The sequence below is a fragment of the Kryptolebias marmoratus genome, linkage group LG2 (assembly GCF_001649575.2).
Source record: "Kryptolebias marmoratus isolate JLee-2015 linkage group LG2, ASM164957v2, whole genome shotgun sequence".
Taxonomy (NCBI): Eukaryota; Metazoa; Chordata; class Actinopteri; order Cyprinodontiformes; family Rivulidae; genus Kryptolebias; species Kryptolebias marmoratus.
In genome coordinates this window covers 24747931-24772086 of record NC_051431.1, presented here as the reverse complement: position 1 = coordinate 24772086, position 24156 = coordinate 24747931, and the positions used below count along the sequence as shown (strand labels likewise).

The 24156-nt window shown below is 39.7% G+C and overlaps 1 protein-coding gene across 12 annotated transcripts in view; it reads left to right on the top strand.

The window, feature by feature from the left end:
* pik3cb (phosphatidylinositol-4,5-bisphosphate 3-kinase, catalytic subunit beta) overlaps positions 1-24156 on the top strand; it is a 74788-nt gene that overhangs the window by 42750 nt on the left and 7882 nt on the right. For all 12 annotated transcript variants that reach the window (XM_025007191.1, XM_017422040.3, XM_017422039.3 and 9 more), the window contains 17 exons: positions 3888-4067; positions 6650-6817; positions 9232-9321; positions 9498-9752; positions 9846-9942; positions 10059-10189; positions 10530-10580; positions 11285-11473; positions 12583-12704; positions 12944-13087; positions 13227-13326; positions 14739-14935; positions 15031-15140; positions 15314-15392; positions 16596-16763; positions 16855-16978; positions 17060-17205. In XM_025007191.1, coding sequence (XP_024862959.1) covers positions 3888-4067; positions 6650-6817; positions 9232-9321; positions 9498-9752; positions 9846-9942; positions 10059-10189; positions 10530-10580; positions 11285-11473; positions 12583-12704; positions 12944-13087; positions 13227-13326; positions 14739-14935; positions 15031-15140; positions 15314-15392; positions 16596-16763; positions 16855-16978; positions 17060-17205 — 2351 coding nt within the window. The remainder of the gene's footprint in view (positions 1-3887; positions 4068-6649; positions 6818-9231; positions 9322-9497; positions 9753-9845; positions 9943-10058; positions 10190-10529; positions 10581-11284; positions 11474-12582; positions 12705-12943; positions 13088-13226; positions 13327-14738; positions 14936-15030; positions 15141-15313; positions 15393-16595; positions 16764-16854; positions 16979-17059; positions 17206-24156) is intronic.

The window sequence follows — 24156 nt, the reverse complement described above, 5'->3', positions numbered from 1 at the left end:
GGATCTTTTGTTGCCTTTCTATTATCTCGAACCAGTCTGCCCATTCTCCTCTAACCTCTGACAACAACAAGGCATTTTCATCCACATAACTGCTGCTCACTTCATGCTTTTACCTCTGCCACAGAGGTTATATTTTTGGTAGTATCCATCTATCTGTCTGATTGTTTGTCTGTTAGTAAGATTACTTAAAAACTAATGAACAGATTGTAATGAAATTTTCAGGAATTGTTGTCACAAAAAAACAAGTGATTAAATTTTGATGGTGATCCAAATCACAGTCTGGATCCTATGTTTTTTTTGGTTTTGTTTTTTTTAATGACCCCATGGCCTCTGCGAAGGTTTACGCTCTTCAAGTGCTTCTAGTCTCTTTTTCAGACCATTCTCTGTAAACCTTAAAAATGGTTGTGTATAAAAATCCCAGGACATCAGCAGAAATACGCAAATCAACAATTATGCCACGTTCAGTCACCTAAATCCCTTTTCTCACCATTTTGATGTTCGGTTTGAACTTCAACAAGTTCAAATGCATTGTGTAGCTGCCATGTGATTGGCTTGTGATTAGCAGCTTGTGTTAAAAAGCAACTGAAGAGGTATACCTAATAAAGTGGTCAGTGAGTGTACATCCAAACAGGAAGTTCATCTGTGAACAGCAACTTCAGATCAGCTGTCTGCACCTTGTCCTAAACTTTTCTTCTGTCCATGTGTGAAAACAGCCTAATGAACACATTAGAAACATATCCGAGGTCCAAATGGCAGGGGATATTTCCTGGATTTTACATGTTTTACACCATTTATCTTCTGAGAACAATCAATTATATAATTCAGAACAGCAGTCACGAATATATAGTCTGTCTCAGTTCAACAGCTTGCTCTTTGAGAGTTAAAACCTATCAATCTCCTAGACTTTACTTCTTTCCCTCTGAATCAGCTTTAAGACAGACAGCTTTATTACAGATGAAGTATTGTATTTCCTGTTTCATTGAAGTGTAAAAGTGCAACACGTGTGAACCTCAGTAAAGCAGGATTTAATTTCCGCCCCAAAACATGATGCAATAAGTGTTTAAAGACTCACTCACAGGGCCTCTGCACCTTTTCATCTCATATGCAGCTCCACATCTGTCATTTTTCTAACTCTGTACTCTAATTTGCACATAATGCTTGTTTCAGGACACCGTGTTTGCCTGTTGGTCTCATTGTAGGGAGTGAGAGAAACTATGATTCATATCTTTGACTGTTATGTGTTGTGGCATTTGGATTAATTAGATGCTGAAAGAAATATTTGTATTTCTTGACAGACTGCTTGCAGTTGAGACAGAATGTTGATCATTTTCTTCATACTATTTTCCTAAACAAATTAAATAAAAGACCTAGCATTTATCGAAGGAGTGCATAGTGCCTGCAGCCTTTCATGTCAGAGTTTTAAACTAAGATCACCTTATGCTGAGAAGGAATGGAGTTATAGCCATTTTGGTCTAAACTTGAAAATGACATTGTGCACTATATCATGCAATATTATGAGATTTTGCAACATTTGTAAGTGGTCAGAGGATGGATGGTGAACACTCAGCTGCTTCCACACAAAACTGTCTCAATATCTGCAAAGTTTTAGCCATTTTTGTGTTTAATAAGGTCACTTCTTCGTGGCTGCCACATTTAATTCGGTTGACTCCAAAAGTTAATCAGTAATAGATGACCATCCAATGATTACTTTCTGAAAGCTTCAATAAAATCTGTGCAGTGGTTCCTAAGATAATTTGTTAGAGCTGCCGAAAAGCACAGACACAAGCAAAGACATTCTTGCCTCTTAACCTTGGGTGGCGGGCAGTAATACAGCAAACTATACTGTGTAATAATCTGTGATTGCGTAAGAATAACACCCAGAATAACACTGACTTGCTGCTCACAAAACAAAACTGCCTTGTGTGAATAGAAAGAGTAGCCATGTGATTTCACCAAACCGTGCTGATGTTATCCAAACACCGACAGGTTTTTCTGCTCACAATTGGCAGCTTTCCAAAAGTCAAGTTATTGAGCCAAAACTATCGAGACATGTGACAACACTAAGTGGGTCAAAACCATCAGAGAAATGATGCTGTTCTCCCTGACACTCGCACAGACTGGCTCCGGGGACCAAAACGCTGATTAAAACGAACCCATTTCCTCTCTCCTGCTCTGAACTCACTAGGCTGTGTCCTTCCATCTGTCTCGCTGCCACTCTTATAGAAATTATATTATCTAATAATAAAACAGATGGTCATGTCCATACCGACTCTTTGTTTATCAGCTTTGATCAACATCACAGACACACACAAAGACAAAGACAGGCCATCTGTGCCACCGTTCTCAGGTGGACGGAGGCAGGAAGTCTTATTTGGGAGGTCGGACACAATAAGCTTCATTGCAAACAGGAAGTGAGCTAGTGTGGTTTTATTGTGTGATCATGCTAAGACTCAGTCTAAACTTTGCTTTCAGTGATATCATCGGGATTTTTTCAGTTGTTAACCTAATTTTTATTCACTCCTTGTGTTGGCATGCAAATCTTTCTGTGTGAATGTTGAGTCACACTATTGTTTTTCTGTTTATAGTTTTTCTTTTTCCCCCACACCCACCTACGTCTTTTTACAAACTACTTCTGCATACTTTGTGCTACATTTGTAAATTCAAATGTTCAGCTCAATTAGGAATGGTGTACTATATTTTTTTGTAACTTTTGGACATTTTAAAAATATTGAAGTTCATTTGAAATATAATTGTTTTCAACTCCTTCAAATCATTTTTTATCTGCTTCAGCGTACTTGCTCTGTTTTTATCTTCTGTTACTTGTAGCTATTAGCTACTGTTTTGACACTTTTAGCATTTAGCTTCAGATGAGCTACTTTTAGGGCTCAGCTACCATTCTGCTGCTTTTTAGTTCTCTTACTAATTTCAGTTTTAGCATCTATTTTGCTAGTGTTAGCTTTAGTGCCTGTTTTACTCATTTTACTAAAAGCTAACACTAGCTAACACTAAAGGAGGAGGAAAAAACTAATGCTAAACTTTAGCAGTACCTAAAATGATTTTAGGTACTGCTAAAGTTTAGCTTTAGCTTTTTTTCCTCCTTTTTTAACTTTAACAACTCAGTTTTATCCTCTTTAGCAAATTTTGGAGAAAAAATTCAGCACTCGCTATTCAAACTGCATCTTTGCATAAAATGCCATTTCTCTAGTTATATTTAAAGATCAAAATAAAGTTTTATGTTATTCAAAAGGTTTTGTTGTTGCTGCTTTCTTACTTGAGGTACTTTCTGGGATTCTACTGTAAATCTAACCTGTACCTTTTCCATCCCATGATTTACTGCAGCTCTGGCTGGGTTTTGTTAATTATGGATGGATGACATTTTTATTAAACCTCCAGGAAATTATAATTCCAGCTCTGGTGTTAGGTCAGCACTGGGCTATAAATATCATTAAGTGATGAGCTTCAGAGCATATTTGATAGTTAATGTGTGGGAGACTTTCTCCTTGCTCGTGTTCATCAGTCTGGTATTCAAAGGCAGAATCAGCACTATTGTTCAAGGATGTTTAGGTATAAATGCAGTTTGTCTTAGATTTCTATACTTATAGTTCTAACAGCAACATTCAGGAGGAGATTAAATACAATACATATGTTGTCTGACAGATAACTAGATGTTTAAGTGTGTAAATAAAAAGGAGTGAAGAGCACTTTTTCCTACTTGCTTCAGCAGTGAGGCAGGTCAAGAATGTGCACATTGTTTTACTTGACTGATCTTCATTTGATTTAAAAATATGTGTCTGCTCAGTTTTTATTTTCTTCCCACACTTGTCTGAGCATACGCTCTGATTATCATTTGAAACAGTCTCTCTCCATTTTCCATTCTTTTCTTGAAGGACTCGACCAGTCTGAAGGTGTCATCGTCCTGCACCACCTCTGAGCTGATGGAGATGGCGGTGAAGAAGTGGCTGACCACCCATGCGCCTGAGGAGGAGGCATGGAGGGGTCAGTATTTTCTCCGAGTCAGCCAGCGCCTGGAGTTCCTCTGTGGAGACCACCCTTTGACTCAGTACAAGGTCAGTGACGCAATGGATTCAGTCAGATATCAGGACCCAGAGGCCAACAGATTGTGCGTCATGTGTAGATGCAAATTAGGGTTTTACATATATATCCATTTCCTTCTTGAAAGGCTTTGTAAAGATAGATATCCGCTTCAGATTTTGCTGTCAGCCAAACAACGTCTCTCTGCACTGGTCCAGTTTGCCCACCTTTAAATGAGGTCAATGCTGCATTTAATGAAAAAAAAAATCCCCTAGTTTAACTACAAGGGGAAAAAGTGTCTCAAAGACCAGCTCTTTTCAGGACATGAATTTACATTAAATATTTACCATCTCCTGAGAGCAGGTGGTATTTGCGTCATAGGAGTAGAAACTAAGAAAAAAGAGCAATGCGCTGCACTGTTGCCTTCACAGAAAGAGGAACAGGCATGCTGAGAAAGATATAAATTATCCTCTCTTTCAGTAATGACTCGCCATGTTGCAGCTACAAAGGACATGTCAAATAAATCCATACAATCTTGTTGCTCTTTACATTCAGAATAAAAACCCTTAGGATTATAAAGCATTTCAGCAGCTAGTGCTTCAACCCAGAGGTTAGCAAACAAAATGTAATTATTTTACAAGTTTCACATGTTATAAGGAGTGTGTCAAACTTCATATACTAAGACCTGAAACTCACTGTGAGAAAACTGTTTCCTCTTTCTGTCCGTTTGTGCATGCTGTGTCTGTGGCAGAATGTCGGATTGAGTTCGTGCTGCAAGAACACCAGCGTTCTGCATAAAAGAGTGAAAATTGGTTACACTGAGAAGGGCCTGATAGGAGGTGCAAAGGATGTGCAAGAAAGTAGTTGAAAACGGGTGCTGCATATTTTTAATGGGATGTCATCTTTATTAATCTAGCTTTATGATTAACATCATTGTCGTAGAGCTGTCCGAGCAACAGAGCACTGCATAATAATGACCACATTCTGCCGTATGATTTGAAGTTTTTGGCTGGTCAAAGTTTGGAGGAATAAATTTACAGCCTTGGGTTACAGTGTTGATGGCTCAACAATAAAATGTTTAGTAGACCTGCAGCGGCACTGTTTGATTACGCCGAGGATGCTTTTGTTATTGCTGGTTTCATCAGTTCAGGACCAATGGGGGTCTGGGGGCCCACCCGCAGAAAAATTAGAAATTTATAGCATCAGAAATGCATTTTCCTGACATTTGGAACAAAGCTGGGACGGTGTTTAAAGAGTCCAAAATCAGCAGTTTTTAAGGACTATTTGTGAGAATTTTTGGCTTTTTTGAGGGACCTGGAGAGTTTTTAAAAAATCAGATGGATAATTCATTAGCCAAGACAAGGAACTTTCCCAAGGCAATGAAGCTGAAGTAAATAACCTTGTAAAATAGATTTGAATAAAAAATATTAACTATAGATTTGAAATAGACACTCTTGGCACTCTTTTTGGTTGGTAGAATCCAACCTTTTTTTCTCTGTCGTTCCTGGCATCTGTCATCCACTCCCTGGAAAACGACAGTGTTACACCTCCAACATCAACCAATCAGAAGCCTCAGCAAATGAATGAGAAGTCTTGTCCAATCAGTGGTGGTGTTACAACAACAGCAATTGCTTGCTTAAAGATGGATGCACCCATTGATTAACAAAAATGATCAAAAACAAACTCAGGGAATAAGAAAATCATTGTTCATTGTAAATATAATTAAATTTGGCATCATTGTGCAGATTGAGGTTAACGCAGGGACTCTTCTAGGAAAATGTTTACAAAATAATTTTGGTTAATCAATGAAAAATAGCCAGTGAAAGTGCAGCAGAACTAAGGTTTTATACAGCGATTTTCACCAGCTGCTTTAGAACCTCCTGATAGTTGTGACCACGTCACAGCTTTTCTGAAATATCCTATAGTCGTAATACTCTAAATGTTGTGGAGATTCTTTCTGCTTTGGTTCATGTAAAATATTTAGAGGATGTATACTAAAATTATAATTAAACTGTTTATATTAGAACAGATATACAGAAATATAAAACACAAAACTTAAAAAGTGAACAAATAAAAATGGCTTCAGGCATTCAGAAATTCTACAGTTTTATTGGATGGTCAATATCAGATCAGCACGCATAGATCTTAAAACTAGGAAGATATGTTATTTTAACACAAACACTTCAAAAAACAAAAATTTAATTTCTGTATTTTCTGAGACTTTCGTTCTTGGAGAATTTGTGTGTGTGTGATGGTTGATATCTTGTCTTGTGCTCAGTGTAATGCATCTGTTGCTGTGGGATTCTTCTGAAATGAAAGATTCTTATCAAACAAATGACATGAAATTTAAAGTTTTGTGGGTCTATAAGTTCAGTAGACCTTATGTGGCTAATGTTGCATGTATGTCCAACTACACAAAGGCTGTTTTTGAGGGGGGCAGAGTAGCTAAATCTGTTTGTATCTTGGTATTTTTCATGTGCTGACAGAAACCAAATATACCTTGATTTTTTTTAAAGTTATTTAAGTAGTTCTTAAACTAATGCAGCCATTATCTTCTGTAGTACCTCATTAAATAGTCCTATAGCTGAAACACACTGCTGTCCTCTCTTTTACACAGTATATCAGGACATGCCTTCAGGCCAAGGAGCCTCCTCACCTCACCTTGGTTCACACCAGCACCGTGAAGGCCATTTTCGACAAGGAAATGTCTGCCATCGGAGCTGTGGTCAGCCGCAAGTCCTCCAACCCACCGTTACCGCTACCTCCCAAAAGAAGGGCTCCCACGGTGAGTCCCATATCAGTGTCTGTTTAGAATCTGCTGGAGTTTTTTTGTTTTCATCGCCGAAGTGACTGTTTGCTTTATTTATAGAACCATGTCAAGGTGCCATTTTTGTTTCTGTTGTAAAGTTTCTTTTCACATACAGTTTTAGCTTAAATGTGTAACTCAGACAGGAATGAAGTGAGTCTGGAGAAAATGTTCTTGTGTATTCTAGATAACGCTCACCTAATATCCGCCATTGTTTGCTCTGGTGTTCTTGTTGCACCAAAATAACGTTGCAGGTGTGGAGGTTTACCGAGCAAACATGTTGTTGGCAGCCGCCACCTGTTGTTTATGAGGCGCTGTGTCCGAGCAGGCTCCCAGCTCTCTGCCAGCATTCGCCACGTTGTCGGGAAAGATGAGCAGCTCGTTTCAGCTGCGCAGTGACATCACTGCTCCGTGTGTGCGTCCACCTTTTCAAATGTCACCTTCGATTAATTGGTCTTCGTTAGCGAGCCTCCTGGTGAGGTTCTGATCCTGAGCAGCCTATTGATGTTCCTTCTGATGTTTGGTTTGGAGAGATGACAAACATGACAGGTGTGACTCATCGCATGGAGCATTAACACTTTCCATCTAATGCATCATGTTTAGTTTCTCTCTATTAGCATTTGATGCGTCTCTTAGCGCTTTACAGTAAAACAAACCACATGACGCTTCCATTTCTTTGATCCCATTTATTATTGCCTGCCGCCAAAAAAAGGCAAAAGGGCGATAATATTTTGTGTGTATGCGTTTGTCTGTCTGTTAGCAAAGCATCTCACAAAAATTGTAATAATTCGGCCAGTTTTACAGACATTGTGCTAAAATTTGGTGTGATTGCATCTGAGAGTTTCACAGCACATACTTTGAGCACAAGATTGCACATAATGTTCTTTTCAAGGTTAGACCAAACTGTTACATCTCTGTCATTTCCAAACTCTGGCATTACTCCTTTTGCTATGGGTTTCCAAATGAAGATGAAACTTTGTCTCAACTCAGATATGTTGTTAACTTTCAGTTCAGTGTGTTTGTTTTAAACCTGCACACATTTTCTCACATTTACAGCTATTTTTTACAGTAAATTATGTGGTTTCTCTCTGCTCCCCACTATGTTACTTTGTCTTTCTGCAGAGAAAAGCCAACCCATGGATAGGTTAAAGCCTGAGAAAACATTACTTACATGAAGAAAATCAGCATTGCTGTCAGTAAAAAAAGAAAAGCTAATAGGGAACATAGTTTTTATCCAGACTGGGTGGACTTCTTCTGTTCATTCTTCCTGTGGAGAGTTTAAAACTTGTCTCATCTGTTCAGAGAGAGTGGTCCAATATTACTCCAAAATTAAAAACAGGTTATTTGAGCATGTATACCTGCTAAAATCTGAACTGGGAGCACAGAAACGAAATGATCTAAAAAGAAAACCCAGTTTGACAGATCCTGACCCAGACTCTGACTGTCCTTGACTGTTCACACTCACCTGGTTAGTTAACATAAAACCTTTTAACAACGCTGAATTTTAAGGAGTACACGACATAAAATAAACAGTTTTTAGTCAAATATAAAAACAGTTTTAAAGTAGATTAAAAAGCTTTTGAATCTGGTTTTTCAAAAAATAGTGCTTTTAAAAAAAAACAATCTTCTGTTTCTTTTCCATTGTTTTATCTGTAGATATCAATAAAAATAAAGCTTCGGCAGTTATACGTGTATTTTATATTGATCGATATGTTATCAGTTTATTTTACATGTGTGATTGTAGGTAAACCACGCTAAATTAAAGACAGCCGTCTGAAGCCCTGAACAGGAGAATTTGCCACTTTGAATTTAGTTTTTAAAAAAAATATCAATGTTGTTTTAGTTTCTTTTAAGAACAAATAGTGGTGTTTCTAAGAACTATGCACTTGTAATTCTAAAGAAGAACGTAGACAGAAACATATTTGTGGTTAACTGTGACAGAAAGAAAATCTTTTTTTTTTATGAAAGGAATTTGGATGCTCAGTTGTGCGGGAGTAAAATGTATCTGATAATTCAGGGAAAACAAGGCAGAAGAAGAGAAGAGGAGGAGGTGTTCTGTGATTTAATCCAAACATAGCTTGTCTTGTATCTGATAAAGGACTGTAAATGACATACATCATGAGAATTGAAACCACACGAGCAGCAGGAAGTGTGTTGGTCAGTCATGTTTTGAGTTTCAGTGTGTTATTTGATGCTGTTTTTTCTCTCCACTGCTGACCTTCGCAAATCCTCCTGGCCTGACATCACGGTGACCCACCTGACCCCCCTCATTGTTCGCATGTCTGGGCTGGGATCGGATCTGTGTGAAGAAGCTGAGTTATGTACATAGTTTTACAGTGCATCATGCTAATCCAGAACGACTCTCGCTTTCTCCTCTCCCTTTTCCCCTTCAGCAAGTACAGACGTGTGTGTGGGATGTGTCCAGCCCATTCAGGATAGTCCTGGTGAAAGGCAGCAAGGTGAACGCAGAGGAGACTGCCAAGGTAAACGCTCTCATCTACGAATCAGTGTTTGTTTCAAGTGGGTCAGCACATCCACGAGATTAATTAAAACTAGAGAAATTGCATTTTTTGCACAAATGCAGCGTGAATGCTCTGCGCCACACAATTTTAAAACATAGTGAAAGTCCAATATAAGAAGATGATGTCTGCGTCTGCAGGTCCAGGTGAGGGCGGGGCTCTTCCACGGCACCGAGCTGCTCTGTAAGCCGGCGGTGAGCAGCGAGAGTAACGGACGCTCGGACCACACCTGGAAGGACAGCACGCTGGAGTTTGAGATCTCTGTCTGCGATCTGCCGCGCATGACTCGCCTCTGCTTCGCCATCTACGCTGTCATGGATAAGGTCAAGAAGCAGAAGTCCACCAAAAACGCTCACATAAACAAATACCCGACCATCCGCAAGGCGGGGAAGGTGGTAAGTGTGCCTTGCGCTGCTTGCTGTGGGTCATTTGAAAACCTTCAAACAGCCTGTATTGTGACCCTGACTGTTAATAATCGTTTGATCCAGCATTACCCTATAGCTTGGGTCAACACCATGGTGTTTGACTACAAAGGGCAGCTGAAGACTGGAGACATCATCCTACACTGCTGGTCTTCCTTTCCTGGTACGCACAATCACGCCAACTCTCCCTGTGTGTTTAATATTTAAACAAGGATTAAATGAGCTTCACTTCAAACAAATGTCTTCCTCCGTGTGTGTGTGTGTGTGTGTTTTCCGCAGATGAACTCGAAGAGATGCTGAACCCTATAGGAACTATTCAGACCAACCCATACACTGAAAACGCTACAGCACTGCACATCCACTTCCCGGAGTACTCCTCACACTCCATCGTATTTCCTCCTTTTGACAAGGTTAGACTGCAAATAGTCTGCAGTCCAGATTTTGCATGCCTATAAACTCGGATTTGTGATTTCATGTTAATGCTTTAGTGTCTTCTCCTGCATTGGTGTACACAAACTTGTCAAGGGAACACAGTAAAGTGATGAGAGCAGTGTGGCCTTCCTCAGAAACCTGACTGTCATAGTCATTGTGGCGGCTGAGTGCTTTTCAGAAGGGTACCTAGTGATTATGATGAAGTGGTGGCTATTAGCACGAGAGGGCTGGGACGTGCTCTGTTTGCTTAATGCACTCTTGCTGGAAGTGATGTATCGGTGAGTGTTCACTTATCCAGCTCGCTCCTTTTTCTTGCAGATCCTGGAAAAAGCTGCACAGATCATCAAAGCCAGTGACTGCGCACCCAAAGTGAGTAATTGCACAATAAGACATAATTGTGTGAGCATGCTCAGATGATTGCAGACCACTTTGAATTCAAGTGGTCTGATTGTAAAATGTTAGCCTGTTTCAGACAGCATAATTTCCAGCTTTCCCTCCCCTTCACTCACAGATTCAAAGCTCAGTTTAAACCCATAGTTGCAGTTTCCTTGGTAACCTATTGTTACCATTTGGCAAGGCTGTATTAGTAAAAATATTCACTCCCCCCTTCAGAACTAAGGACTCTAATCAGATTACTTGTCGGTTTTCCTGTTTCAGTGCCTCTCAACTAACCCCCCCCCCTGGGTGTGTTACAGCAGGTTATGTAATCCCACCACACACAGGGCATGTCTGCACACAGCCCTGCAAGTTAACGAGTGTGAAACGCTGACTAAAATATTTTTTTGGTTGTCATCCTTTAATATAGGACTAAAGTTTACATTTACATTCATGTCTTCAAATTATGTTGTTGTTTATCAGCATGAAACTTTTTTTTTCTGTGATTGTTTTTTTATTAGTCAATTTTTTTTAGTGGCATTCAGGCAGTTTGTGGGAGATAAGAGGTCCCTTGGTACACTCCTGCCCTCTTCTGGATGTTTAAAGTCACTGTTGTTGATAATCTCCATGCTGCTATCTTTGTTTTCTTCTTTACCTCAACTTGTGACCCTGTATTGTTTCCACATCTTTGCTCTCAGGGTCGAGGTGGGAAGAAGTTCCACATCGAGCTGAAGGAGATCATGGAGCGTGATCCGCTCTCTCAGCTGTGTGAGAACGAGAAGGATTTGATCTGGACACTACGCCACGACTGTCATGAGAATTTCCCTCAGTCTCTACCCAAGCTGCTGCTCTCCGTCAAGTGGAGCAAACATGAGGACATGGCCCAGGTTAGTCTGTGGCTCCACTGATTGAAGCTTTACAGAGTCTAATCTTACTGTAGATTAGCCCACTGGGTTGCACCCCAAAAGCTATATATTAAAGACTAAATGTCCCTGGCTTCTCTCATTGTTGGGCATTCAGTCCAGCAGAATCTGGTTATCGGAAGCTGCCATGTTGGATTTTTGGAGCCAGAGTCTAGGGGATGTAGGGCTTTAAGTCCCACCTACTCCCCTGCTCACAACCATAGTGTTACATGAGCTTTCTTTTAGGTACAAAATAACCGATTACAACTAAACATATTAGAAAATGAATATTTGAAAAACGCAGCAGTGAGCTAAGAGCCAAAATCGGCGAGAGTGATTATCTGGAAAAATACCATTCATTAACATGGAGGGGGCGGGGCTTAAGATTTATTTTGGGACCAGCTGACAATGAAGGCTGGTCCCATTCCCAGCTTCGACTTTTGGGTTCCCATCGGAGGTCTATACATAGACGGCCCTTGTTGCACCAATCCACAATTTACTGAACGATGAAAACAACGTGAGAAGGAAAAAAAAATGTTCTGTGGTATTTAAGATGTCTTGCATGTACGTCTTATTTTAAAGCAACCCAAAAATCAGACATTTATTAAGGTTCCAACTAATTTGCTGCGAGGGTTAAACCGAATCCTCCTAAGATTTTTATCAATCTGACAGCTTATGTAGACACTTATGACAGCACATTTTGACCTTCTTCACTCTTACGGCTGCTGGTTCTTTGTTGAATAGTAATTAAATAAAGATAAAATGTTATTTTGTGTTCTAATAATTTGTTGATGCTAGTTGTTTTTGAATTTGTGCCTTGATGATATCAAACAAAAACTCATAATTGTTTATCAACTTTTTGTTGTTTTTTGTTAAATTCTTCCATTTCACACTTAAAGGATTTTTTAAATTAGTTTTTCATGTTTTGTCTCATTTAATGTTCCTCATCAGTGACTCAAACAAAACAACAACCACAACCTTGTATTTGAAAGTAAAAAAACAAAAGATTAAATTAAGAAACATGAATATCAATATTACTGAAAGATTAATTTGCATCTCTCATTACTGATTTCTGTGTGTTTCTGTGCTTTTAGCTGCAGGCGCTGCTTCAGATTTGGCCCAAACTGGGTCCCAGAGACGCTCTGGAGCTTCTGGACTTCAACTATCCTGATCAGTACGTCAGGGAGTACGCTGTCCGCTGTCTGAGTGACATGAGGTAAACACATGCATCCACTCACACTTGTATTTATAATCATGTACACTCAAGCATATCGGTTGATTTCTTTGCAGTTCAATGCACTTTCTGCATGCTTAACACTGGATGATGCTCCTTGGTTCTCTTCCTGCTGCGTGAACACCCAGGCCATTTTAAATGGCATTATGAAACTACTGCTTGTAGGGGTATTTCCTCTTATTTGTCTTTCTGTCTTCCTGTTTTCTCCATCCCCCTGTCAGTGATGAGGAACTGTCGCAGTACCTGCTACAGTTGGTGCAGGTGTTGCGTTATGAGCCTTACTACGATTGTGCCCTCACACACTTCCTGCTGGAACGTGCTCAAGGCAACCGCAAGATCGGACACTTCCTCTTCTGGCATCTACGGTGTGTCAGTCATTGTGTACACATGAACAAACGCACTGAACCAGTTGCATATTAAAAAGGAAGGAGGAAAGGATTAAAATGTTGGTTTAAAATGCAGCATTAGAGATACCTTTATCTTATTTCTGCCTCCTCTTTACAGGTCAGAGATCCACATGCCGGCGGTTTCTGTCCAGTTTGCCCTCATCCTGGAGGCGTATTGTAGAGGCAGCATCCCTCATATTGAGGTTTTAAAGAAACAGGCAAGTTACACACAGTCTGTTTATAGTGGCTTTTTTTAAACCTGTGAATAAAATATTTTATTCATACTTCAATGCACAAGCCTTTTTTTTTTTTTCTTATTTGTCTGTTTGTTCCTTGTTTTGCTTTTAATAAAGCTTGGCCCCTGGCTATTTCTTTCTTCTCTTTAAAACAGCTGTGCCCCCTTTTGGGTGAAAAACAAACAGTGTAAAACTGCTGGTGTAAGAGTGGAAATAAGAGAGGTGTCATTCTCCAAAAAAATAAATAAATAAAAACATTTAGCATTTTAGTTAGCTTTTCTAAACAGAGAGGAGCAGTAAAAGGATAAATTTGTGGCTCTGATTCAGCCTCAGAGAGGATTTAAATGGTAAACAGTCTTCTGTTTTATTCAGTCATTTTCTATGTGAAAATGACTCACTTTATATATATATATATATATATATATATATATATATATATATATATATATATATAAAATGAGTCATAATATCACTTTTGTAGAAGTTGTCAGTGACTTATACTTACAATCAAAATGTCACAATAAAGGAGCCTAATAAAGAAGAACATGAAGAATGTCAGAAATACATTGCCACAAGGATTTACTACATGTCTGCATATCACACATCAGGGCACTGGGTGGCGTTGTTCGTTAAATATTTGGAACCTTAAATTCATATTTTTTCTATATTAGGCCAGAAATTGTTGGACGGCAGAGACATAAAATAATTGTTTGCCTGACAGGTTCTTCTAATTGGGCACTTAAAGGGTTCCAAAACCATCCTGTAGTCTTATCTGACTCTGATTTCTTACCAAACACCTCTGGGGTTGGATTTATTACCAGCCAAACTGGATAAGTTGTTTTAACCCTAAAGGGGGTGGGAGCATTGCACTAAGTTAAATTCTTAGATGTTGCTTCACTCTATAAACAAGACTGTTTGCCGATTATTTCCATTTTAATTTTAATTTTCAGTTTTTTTATTATTATTTAAAGGCACTTTCACAACACACTTCAAGTTAGGAAGGAGTTAGACTTCTATCCACCTATGGGTGACTTCTGAATCGGTCAGAGTCCGTTTAAAGACGGACTGGTGTTTGCGGAACAGTTTTGCGAAATTCAGATCACGAGCTGATATTTTCAGTATGTTTCTGGTATATTTTTAACCCTGACAGATGTAGACTTGTGGGCTTTTACTGCTTGTTGCTGTGGCAGCAGGGTTGCCCATCCTGCCCCTTAACCTTTGACCTCTTCGCTCTTTCCGACACTTCCTCATGTCTTATCTGATCACTTTCCTGTTGTGAAGAGCGTACAAGCTGTTTAATGAGCATCAGGAATGCTTTAATTATTCAGCTGGAAGCAAATAAGCTGCAAGAAGTTTTTTAATATTTAGTTTTGTCGTGTGTTTTTCTGTACCAGGTGGAAGCCCTGAGTAAACTGAAGTCAGTCAACGAGCTCATCAAACTGGGAACCATTAAAAATGCTAGGAGTAAAACCAAGGAGGCGATGTTGACCAAAGAGGCCATGATGACGTGTTTACGGCAGAGTGGTTACTCAGAAGCTCTGTCAGACCTGCACTCCCCTCTAAACCCCAGTGTCCAGCTGTCTGACATCAGGTAAGATTCAGCTTCCCTTCGTGAGGAGCTCTCCGCTGGCCCGAGCGTCAGATTGTGGATAATCTCTGGTTTCCTCTCTGTCGTTGTCCTGCCAGTGTGGAGAAGTGTCGGTACATGGACTCGAAGATGAAGCCTCTCTGGATCGTTTACAACAATAAGCTGATGAGTGGAGATACACTGGGAATCATCTTCAAAAATGGAGACGGTAAGAATTACAGAAAAAGGAAGGAAGGTTGGAATCAGAGGATTAAACAACAGCAGGTCAGGGGTGGATGAGAAACTGTTAAATAATTCTGGCAGAGAAATAAAACCAGTAATTTTCTCATTTTTTGTTATCCCATTTCAAATTTAGACAACCTTTCACCTTTTATTTTCTAGACTTGAGGCAAGACATGCTGACCCTGCAAATATTGAGATTAATGGATCTTCTGTGGAAGGAGGCTAATCTGGACCTCAGGTGAGTATTTCTTTGTGTTCATTAGGATATGTGTTACATGAGGACAGTCTTTGTCAGACTTGTTTGTTCCTGCTCTCAGTGGGGTAGGGGAAGCTCTGCCGGGGTGCAGCAGAGGAAGAGACGCACTTAATTACCCCATACTAGTTTGACCTCCACCTCTGAGAGTCATGTGTAGTCCCACACTTGGATACAATATCTAAGTTACGATCTAATCCGATCCACGCTTAGAACACTTTTTACAAACCCTGTTTTTGTTCCGTCGTCACACATCTGGAGCAAAGCAGTGAAGGAGGTTGCTTTGACAGTTGAGCTGGTGGGCGGGGCTTCAGATTCAGAGGACACGAGTCCAAAGTTCAAACACAGCGAGAGGACACAGGAATAAAATGTAACAAAACCACCGCATATATACCACCCTGTCCACTCTCACTTAATCTCATTTACTTAAACTCGACTTCCATTAGGTGGAAGAAGTATCTTTAGCACATTTGGTCTTTATTTTATCTTTGGTCAAGCTGCTAATTAAATTAAGACACTGAGTCTGCATTGAGCGCTCGATCATGGCTGCCAGATGTAAAGATTTAATAACCAGGTCAGCACAACAAATGTGAGGAGAAAATGTGTCATCACTTTACCACCACGTGTTTTTGTTCCCAGAGTTCTTCCATCAGACACTGTTCAGACCTCTCTTTTGTAATATGGCTGCAAGTGGTCAGCTGTGGTTGAGAGCGTTTATACCTGGACGGTTCATTTGTGCTCCAAAACGTTTTTTTGCGATTCAACGTCAGTTAGCTGCTTTGTATGCAGATACCTGCCTGTAAGACATATTGAAGAATCAGGTGTGAACAGCCTTTAAATTGCTTGTTCCAAATCAGACCTGAGGTTGATTTGAGCAGTAAAATAAACAAAAAAAAAAAAAAAAAAAAAAATATATATATATATATATATATATATATATATATATATATATATATATATATATAAAGCTAGCGTTGGGAAGGTTACTTTTTTATTAAAATAAAAAAAAGTTTGGGACCACTGATGTAAAAGATGAAGCACAGCTGCAGGCTACATGATGACACAACCATCACCTGAAAACAGAATTACTTTGTGTCCACCTTTGATATTTTTTATGATTATGTCTATTAAACAAAACACCGCAGGACAGATTGACGTCATTCAACGTTTGTCTTCTTTCTCTTACAGAATCGTACCCTATGGTTGCCTAGCAACAGGGGATCGGGCAGGACTGATTGAGGTGGTCTCATCAGCAGACACAATTGCAAACATCCAGTTGACCAGCAGCAACGTTGTAGCAGCTGCAGCATTCAACAAGGATGCTTTACTTAACTGGCTCAAAGAGAGGAACTCTGGGTAAGAGGGGGAAAATCAACCTCAGCAGATTGCTCAGAAAACATCTTTAATATATATATTTATGTGTCATGTGTATGCTGTGGACTTACAGTGATGCTCTTGATCGGGCAATCGAGGAGTTCACTCTGTCATGTGCAGGCTACTGTGTAGCTACGTATGTCCTGGGCATAGGAGATCGCCACAGTGACAATATCATGGTCCGCAGCACCGGACAGGTGGGACAAATATACTGCTCCTCCAGAGTCCATCTGATGTTTTCTGTTCACTTATTCACTGATTGGCTTGTTTTCTTCTAGCTTTTTCATATAGACTTCGGTCACATCTTGGGAAACTTCAAGTCCAAGTTTGGCATCAAAAGGGAGCGTGTCCCATTTATCCTCACACACGACTTTATCCACGTCATCCAGCAGGGCAAGACGGGAAACACCGAAAAATTTGGCAGGTTTGTTCATTTTTTTTTTTCTTTCTTTGCCACTTTAAATGCTCATCCTGCTGGAGCTGAATCTTTTTAAAGCAGCCTGGTTTAATAGAAAGAAGGGGGCAGAGGGATAACTTATTGACAAAACAATAGTCAGATTTTTGTAAAAAGGTATGTTACAGAAAGGACTTACAAGAAGAATAATATGTCAATTTTGTTTCTGTTTTTGTAAACTGCAAATTTCTGGTGTACATTCTCAGTCATTCAGGATATGACAAATCCAAAAAGATGTAAAAACAAACAAACAAAACAACTGGACGTCATTCTTTAGCTGAAGATGTTTTGCTTCCCATCTGGGGAGCTTTAGCAATAAAAACTGGAGAGTGGAGTTCCAAGCTTTAATTCATTGCTAAAGCTCCCCAGATGGGAAGCAAAATATCTTCAGCTACAGAATGAAGTCCAGTTGTTTTATCTAAAACAAAAAGGAAAAACTGCAAAAGAACAGCCTAAAAGCTCAACAGCACCAACCTTGTCCTGATTCGAAGTAAAGAACCCGATAAGTGACTTTCTACAGGCACATTTTTAAATAAGCTTGATAAAACCGAGACCTCACTGTGATCTGTGGAAATGAAGTGTATTTTGAAATGTGATCCTCTAAGAACATCTAGGTTCCAGATGAGTGATCAAGCAGCATATGACAGAAATGTTTGAATTACAGAACAAAGTGGCTTTGTGTTGTCTTTGATTCTGCTCAGTTTAACCTGCTCTGAACTCATTGTCGCCACAGAACGTGGTTGAAAAAGGTGAAATTATCAGTGCAGTTCTCCTTCCCACCAGCAGTCTGCAGTAGAGATCCATGCACTGCAAGTCAGAGAAGCAAAATGCTCAGTTGTTCTTTTACATTGGTTTATCTGAATAGGAAAAGATGCCGTTTACTTGATAGATTAAATTATTTCTACAACTGGATCAATTGTTAAAACACTTTTAGTGTACTCCTACCTAGCTAAATGTTTGTAAAAAGTAGCAAAAGACCAAAAAATAAAACTGAAAGACCTACAGAAAATTTGAAGTATTGATTATAGTCATTTTTAAAATATTAAAAGAAAATATAGCTTTTTGTGAGTAATGTATAAAAAATAAGAGGTGGACCAAGACTCTTGCACAGTACTGTAAAGGAAAAGTTAAGATTAAGATTGAGAGAGTTTCTCATGTACACAGATACATTACAGTATGTGCACTGGAATTCTTGTTACGTCTCACTAGTTCGCTTTATAGAAGTAAAGAATAAATAACAAAAGAAAAAATTAAAAAGTTAAAAGAAAATCATCTTAAAAATCTAGTGAAAGCTCGAAAAGGACAATATACTGCATATACTTTCACAATAATGCTATTTAGTATGGCAGAGAAGGAGCAGGAGAGCAGAGCAGTCTGAGGGAGGTAACTGATTTCAGATTGAAAGGGGTTGAGGTGTGGGGTCATTTCTCCATCTTTAATGTCATGTGCCAGTCTATCTCCTGCAGGAATTAAGCTGCCATGCAGGAATACTGGGTGAGTGCTGACTCTCACAGGCCTGCAGTGTCTCAGGCGTTCACCCACTTAAAGAGAACACAAACTGGGCGTGACTGTTCGTGAGGATGTTCTGTGCTTTCCTTCTGCAGCGTGAGGTGTATAAAGTGTCCATAGAGGGAAGATCAGACGAGATGATCCTCTGTACTGGTCTGATTACTCCTAGCTATTTTTGCTCATCCAAGCTTCTGTGGCTATACAATTATACCAGTGGCACAACTGGTGAGAACGCTCTCAACAAGCCCACTGCTGGGCTGATCTCGAAGTACAGCCTTCGATTCGTAGCTTTCAGTCTACTTCATCCCCGTTCCATTGATGGTGAGAAGCAGAAGAGGGGGTAATGGTTCTTTGGTTTTGTCAACATTAAGGACCAGATACTTGTCCTCACTGTAGGCAGTAATCTTATGGACCAGCTCCCTGTATGAAGACTCATCTCTTATGCTGATGAGGACAAGGATGGTTATATCGTCTGCAAACTTAATGATGATAATGTCCTGATCAGAAACAGTGTCATGTATGTACAAGGAGAACAGTTTTGGACTGAAGCAGCAATGCTTTGGGCCCTCACTGTGAGCTCAGCAGAGGCCTTCTTTCCCCATCTTCATCACTGTGGCCTGTCTGTGAGAAGTCCAGGATACAGTTACAGGATCTTTACCTGGTGTTGGTCTGCCATGGATGATTGTGTTGAAGGCATGGATGTAATCCAGGAGCAACAGCTCTGTTTGACAGGAAAATGCAGGTGTTGTAAGATGTGGTGAAGTGCCAGAGCCACAGTGTCGTCCACTGATCCGTTTTCTTGGTAGCTGAACTGAAATGGGTTTACTAAATCTGGAACCTCAGAAATTGTGTTGATTACCAGTTTCCTTAGGCACTTCATTGCAACCAGTATGCAGACCATTTGGGATGGTTCCTCCTGTATGAGCCACATTTCACAAAAAGATAGAGCAGAGTACTCCTAAATGTACCTCCTTGTAGCCATCAGACTGTTTGTTTTAGTTCAGTGTAGCTTTCTATTTTTGGCCTTATCACTGAAGTTTAAACCTCAACAGCATTTATCTTTGTTTTTGAAACTGGTTCACGTTCACGCAACAAGTGTGGTGTGCAACAACCTCATAAAACAGCGCTGCCAAAGAATGCAGTGTCATGTCTACATCTTTGATGGCTCAAGTCAAATCCAACCATCTGTTTTAGTCACCTGCTTTTCTGTGCAGGGTTGTGAGGGAGCTGGTGCCTATCTCCAGCAGTCATTGGGCAAGAGGTGGGGCACACCCTGAACAAATTGCAAGTCCATGACAGTGCCACATAGAGGCAAACTTGAAAGACAACATTGTCACTCACACCTGGTGACAATTTAGAGTCGCCATTTACCCTACCATGCATGTTTTTGGTCTGTGGGTAGAAACGGAGTACCTGCATGAAAAACCACCCATGTACAGGGAGACCATGCAAACTCCATGCAGAAAGGCTGCAGCAGAGTTTTCAACCTTTGATCTATTTGCTGTGAGGTGACAACTCTAACCACTGAGGCGACGTGACTGAAGTCGAACCATATTTTGGAAATAGCAGTGTGGTACATTCATTTGTTGTATTTTGACCTAGTTCATTATCCACGTATATAGTTGTAGTACAAGAGAGTAAACATATGTCAAAAGTCTTGTGAAACATTGAGTATTCTTACAACAGAAGAAACTATTTTTAATAGCTAGAAAATTTCTGAAAAATTTTGAAAGGCGTCAAAGCAGCTGCTGGTTGAAATACCAACATTCATCAGCTTTCTTCTCTAAAGCCCAATAATGATTTTGGACTTACGTTTGTAATTAACTAAGGCAGTGGTTCCCAAAGATTTTCTTCTGGGCTCCCCTATGGATTACAATAGAATCCCAATACAATAAAAATGTTGAAGTTACTGCCAGTGGCGCATTGGGGTCACCATGGCAACCACCACCTGTGACCACCAGGAAAAAAATCCTGAACCATAAATCGCAGAAATGTTTGGTCATCACGCGTACTTTGTGTCTGTGTGTGTGTGTGTGTGTGTGTGTGTGTATGTGTGTCTACAGTGTTTTATCTAGAGATATGACAAGTTAAAAAAAATACTTCCAGGTTTGATGAGATAATTCTGAATTCGGATTCAATGGAAGTCAATGAACGTTTGGACGTTTGCACTCTGCACTCTGGGGTGATTTCAGAGGAGACTGTATGGCAGTGAGACAGAGTTTTTTTAAAAAAATGTCTACATTTTGATGCAGAAACTGTATTAGAATGATAGTGTTTATGGAAATAGGAGTAGTTTGTAAAGGTTTTGGGAGTTACACAGCTTAAAAAGTTACTGTGACATCATCACCCTGACATGAACATTTAATGGTAAAATCTCTAAAGAATCATAAAACTGTGATTGTTTAAAAACCCTTTATAGATATCAAAATGTGTGTTCAGACACGTAAAGTCCAACTTCCTGTGGCCCGTTAAAACTTTAAATGATGTTTCTACTGTGAAGTACGTCTGAGCTGTAGAGTTGCAAAGAGAGCTGGGTTTTCTCACTTGTTTCGCCAGAATTATCATTGTTGGGTGTGGAATTATTTTGCAGCTTTCTTTGCTAACTTAGATGAAGTTAGCAAAACTCGATATGCATTTTTTCTGATCAAGCCTCAAATTTTAATGTATTTTTTTGTAGGAACATTTCCAAAGCTACAAGACGAGTAGCAAATCATGACAAAACCAGAAGAAGTGCCAAATAGTAATAATAGTTTTTCAGTGCTTGTGCATCGGCACCTTAAGACACTATTCATTGTTGTTTTGTTAAAAAGATGTGAAGTTGATAGGTTTAGGAACTCTGTGCACAACATGCCACTTTTAATTCCGTCCTTTGACTGTTTAATGCAATGTGCAAGGTACATTGAGCATACATAACCTTGTACACAAGGTACAAGGTTGCAGAAGTTAGTAGACATTGACTTGCTCAGAATGAACTACTTCATGTAAAATATTTAACATACCCTTATGGTTTTACATGGTTTGGCTCACAATAACTTAACCTCTTGACTTTTATAACTCCAACAGGAGCACTGAGATCCTCCAGACAGATGCTCTTAGTTCAGTTTACGTTCCATCAGTTTTATGTTGTGGTGTTTCCTTGTTTTATATTGAACAAAAATATAAACGGAACACTTTTGTTTTTGCTCCCATTTTTCATGAGCTGAATTCAAAGATCTAAGACTTTCTCCATGTACACAATCAGCCTTTTTCTCTTTAATATTGTTTACAAATGTGTGTAAATCTGTGTTAGTGAGCACTTCTCCTTTGCCGAAATAATCCATCCACCCACAGGTGTGTCATATCAAGATGCTGACTAGACAGCATGATTGTTGTACAGGTGTGCCTTAGGCTGGCCACAATGAAAGACCGCTCTAAAATGTGCAGTTTTATCACACAGCACAATGCCACAGATGTCTCAGGTTTTGAGGGAGCGTGTAATTCGCATGCTGACTGCAGGGATGTCCACCAAAGCTGTTGCCCATGAATTGAATGTTTTTTCTCTACCATAAGTCGCTTCCAAAGGCGTTTCAGAGAATTTGTCTGTACATCCAGTCGGCCTCACAACCACAGATCACGTGTAACCACACCAGCCCAGGACCTCCACATCCAGCATCTTCACCTCCAAGATCGTCTATGACCAGCCACCCGGACAGCTGCTGCAACAATCGGTTTGCATAACCAAAGAATTTCTGCACAAACTGTGAGAAACCATCTTAGGGAAGCTCATCTGCATGCTCGTCATGCTCATCGGGGTCTCCACCTGACTGCAGTTCGTCATCATTGATGGTGTATGGCACGTTGGAGAGGTGTTCTCTTCACGGATGAATCCTGGTTTCCACTGTACGGGGCAGATGGCAGACTGCGTGTATGGCATCGTGTGGGTGAGCGCTTTGCTGATGTCAACGTGAATGGGCGGTTTGCTGATGTCAACGATTGGTCCATGGTGGTGGTGGGGGTATGGACAACGAACACGAGTGCATTTCAGTAACGGCATTTTGAATGCACCGTGACAAGATCCTGAAGTCCATGTTGTTCCATTCATCCACCACCGTCACCTCATGTTGCAGCATGGTGGTGCATGGCCCCATGTTGCAAGGATCTGTACACACTTCTGGGATGCTCTGGATCAGCATGTTTCAGTTCCTGATAGTAATCAGCAACTTTGCACAGTCATTGAAGAGAAGTGGACCACCATTACACTGGCCACAATCAACAACCTGACCAACTCTAAGGAGATGTTGCACTGATGGGTTTTCCTGCTTAACCAGCTTGTACAGCACTTGTTGATTTTAAATGTGTTATATAAATAAAATTAACATTGACATATGGTGCTTAAACTACATAGTTCTGCAGCAGCTGTGCTTCGAGATTTGGTGCTTTGCAGCAAGCGTTTGACTTGTGAGTGTAATGTTGAAAATACACTTAATCCAGTGTGCTGTTTATCTGTAAAACGAGACGTATGTTGGTGGGGTGTTGCTGTGTCAGCAAATGTGGTATCTGTTGGTTCAAGTAGTACACAGTGTGCAGATATTGAAAGTACACAAATCATTAAGTGAAAGCAGAAATGAGAAACAGAATTTTTGAGCTTCAGGGCAAATTTTTATTTTACTTTTTTATTTGCATGTAAAAAGAGATTCTGATGTGGGTTTATCTTTAGCAGCTGTTGATTATCTGTGTACCTTTCTGGAATAAAACTGTAAAACAAAAAAATTGTGGCTGTTAGGGGGAAAGCTGTTTATCAAGCCTTAAGTGAGGCCAGAATAGAAATGCTGAGTGCCCATGTTGAGCATTTAATTTTTTTAATTTTTTTGTCCTCTGCAGTCATTTCACTCAGTCAAGGTCCTTTTAAGATTCTGTGTGGTTGGCTGTTGACAAAAAGAAAGTGGCTGCCACCTCTTTGTTTGTGGGCATATGCATTTAGCTCAGTCATATTTCCACAGTTATCAAAACTCAAAACAAAACTTCCAGTAAAACCACCCAACCGCCAAACCACACTGATCTACTTTAATCTCTGCAGACACCTGCAGTTCTTTTATACCCTACCTCGGTAATAAAGAGTTTGAATTGTAAACATGAACATGCACTTAAAAACTACTAAGTTTATTAATAATAATAATAATAATAATAAATCCAATTTATACCGCACTTTTCATTAACAAAAATCTCAAAGTGCTACACAGTGCAATTGAAATCAAAGATAAAAACAAGATCATCAGAGATAAAAACAACATCATAAAAAACATGTAGAGGCAGAATAGGCTTGCTTAAATAAAAAAGTCTTCAAGCCTCTTTTAAAATCAATCAATGGTTGGGGAGCTCTCAAATAATCTGGGAGAGAGTTCCAGAGCTGGGGGGCAGCGACAGCGAAAGCCC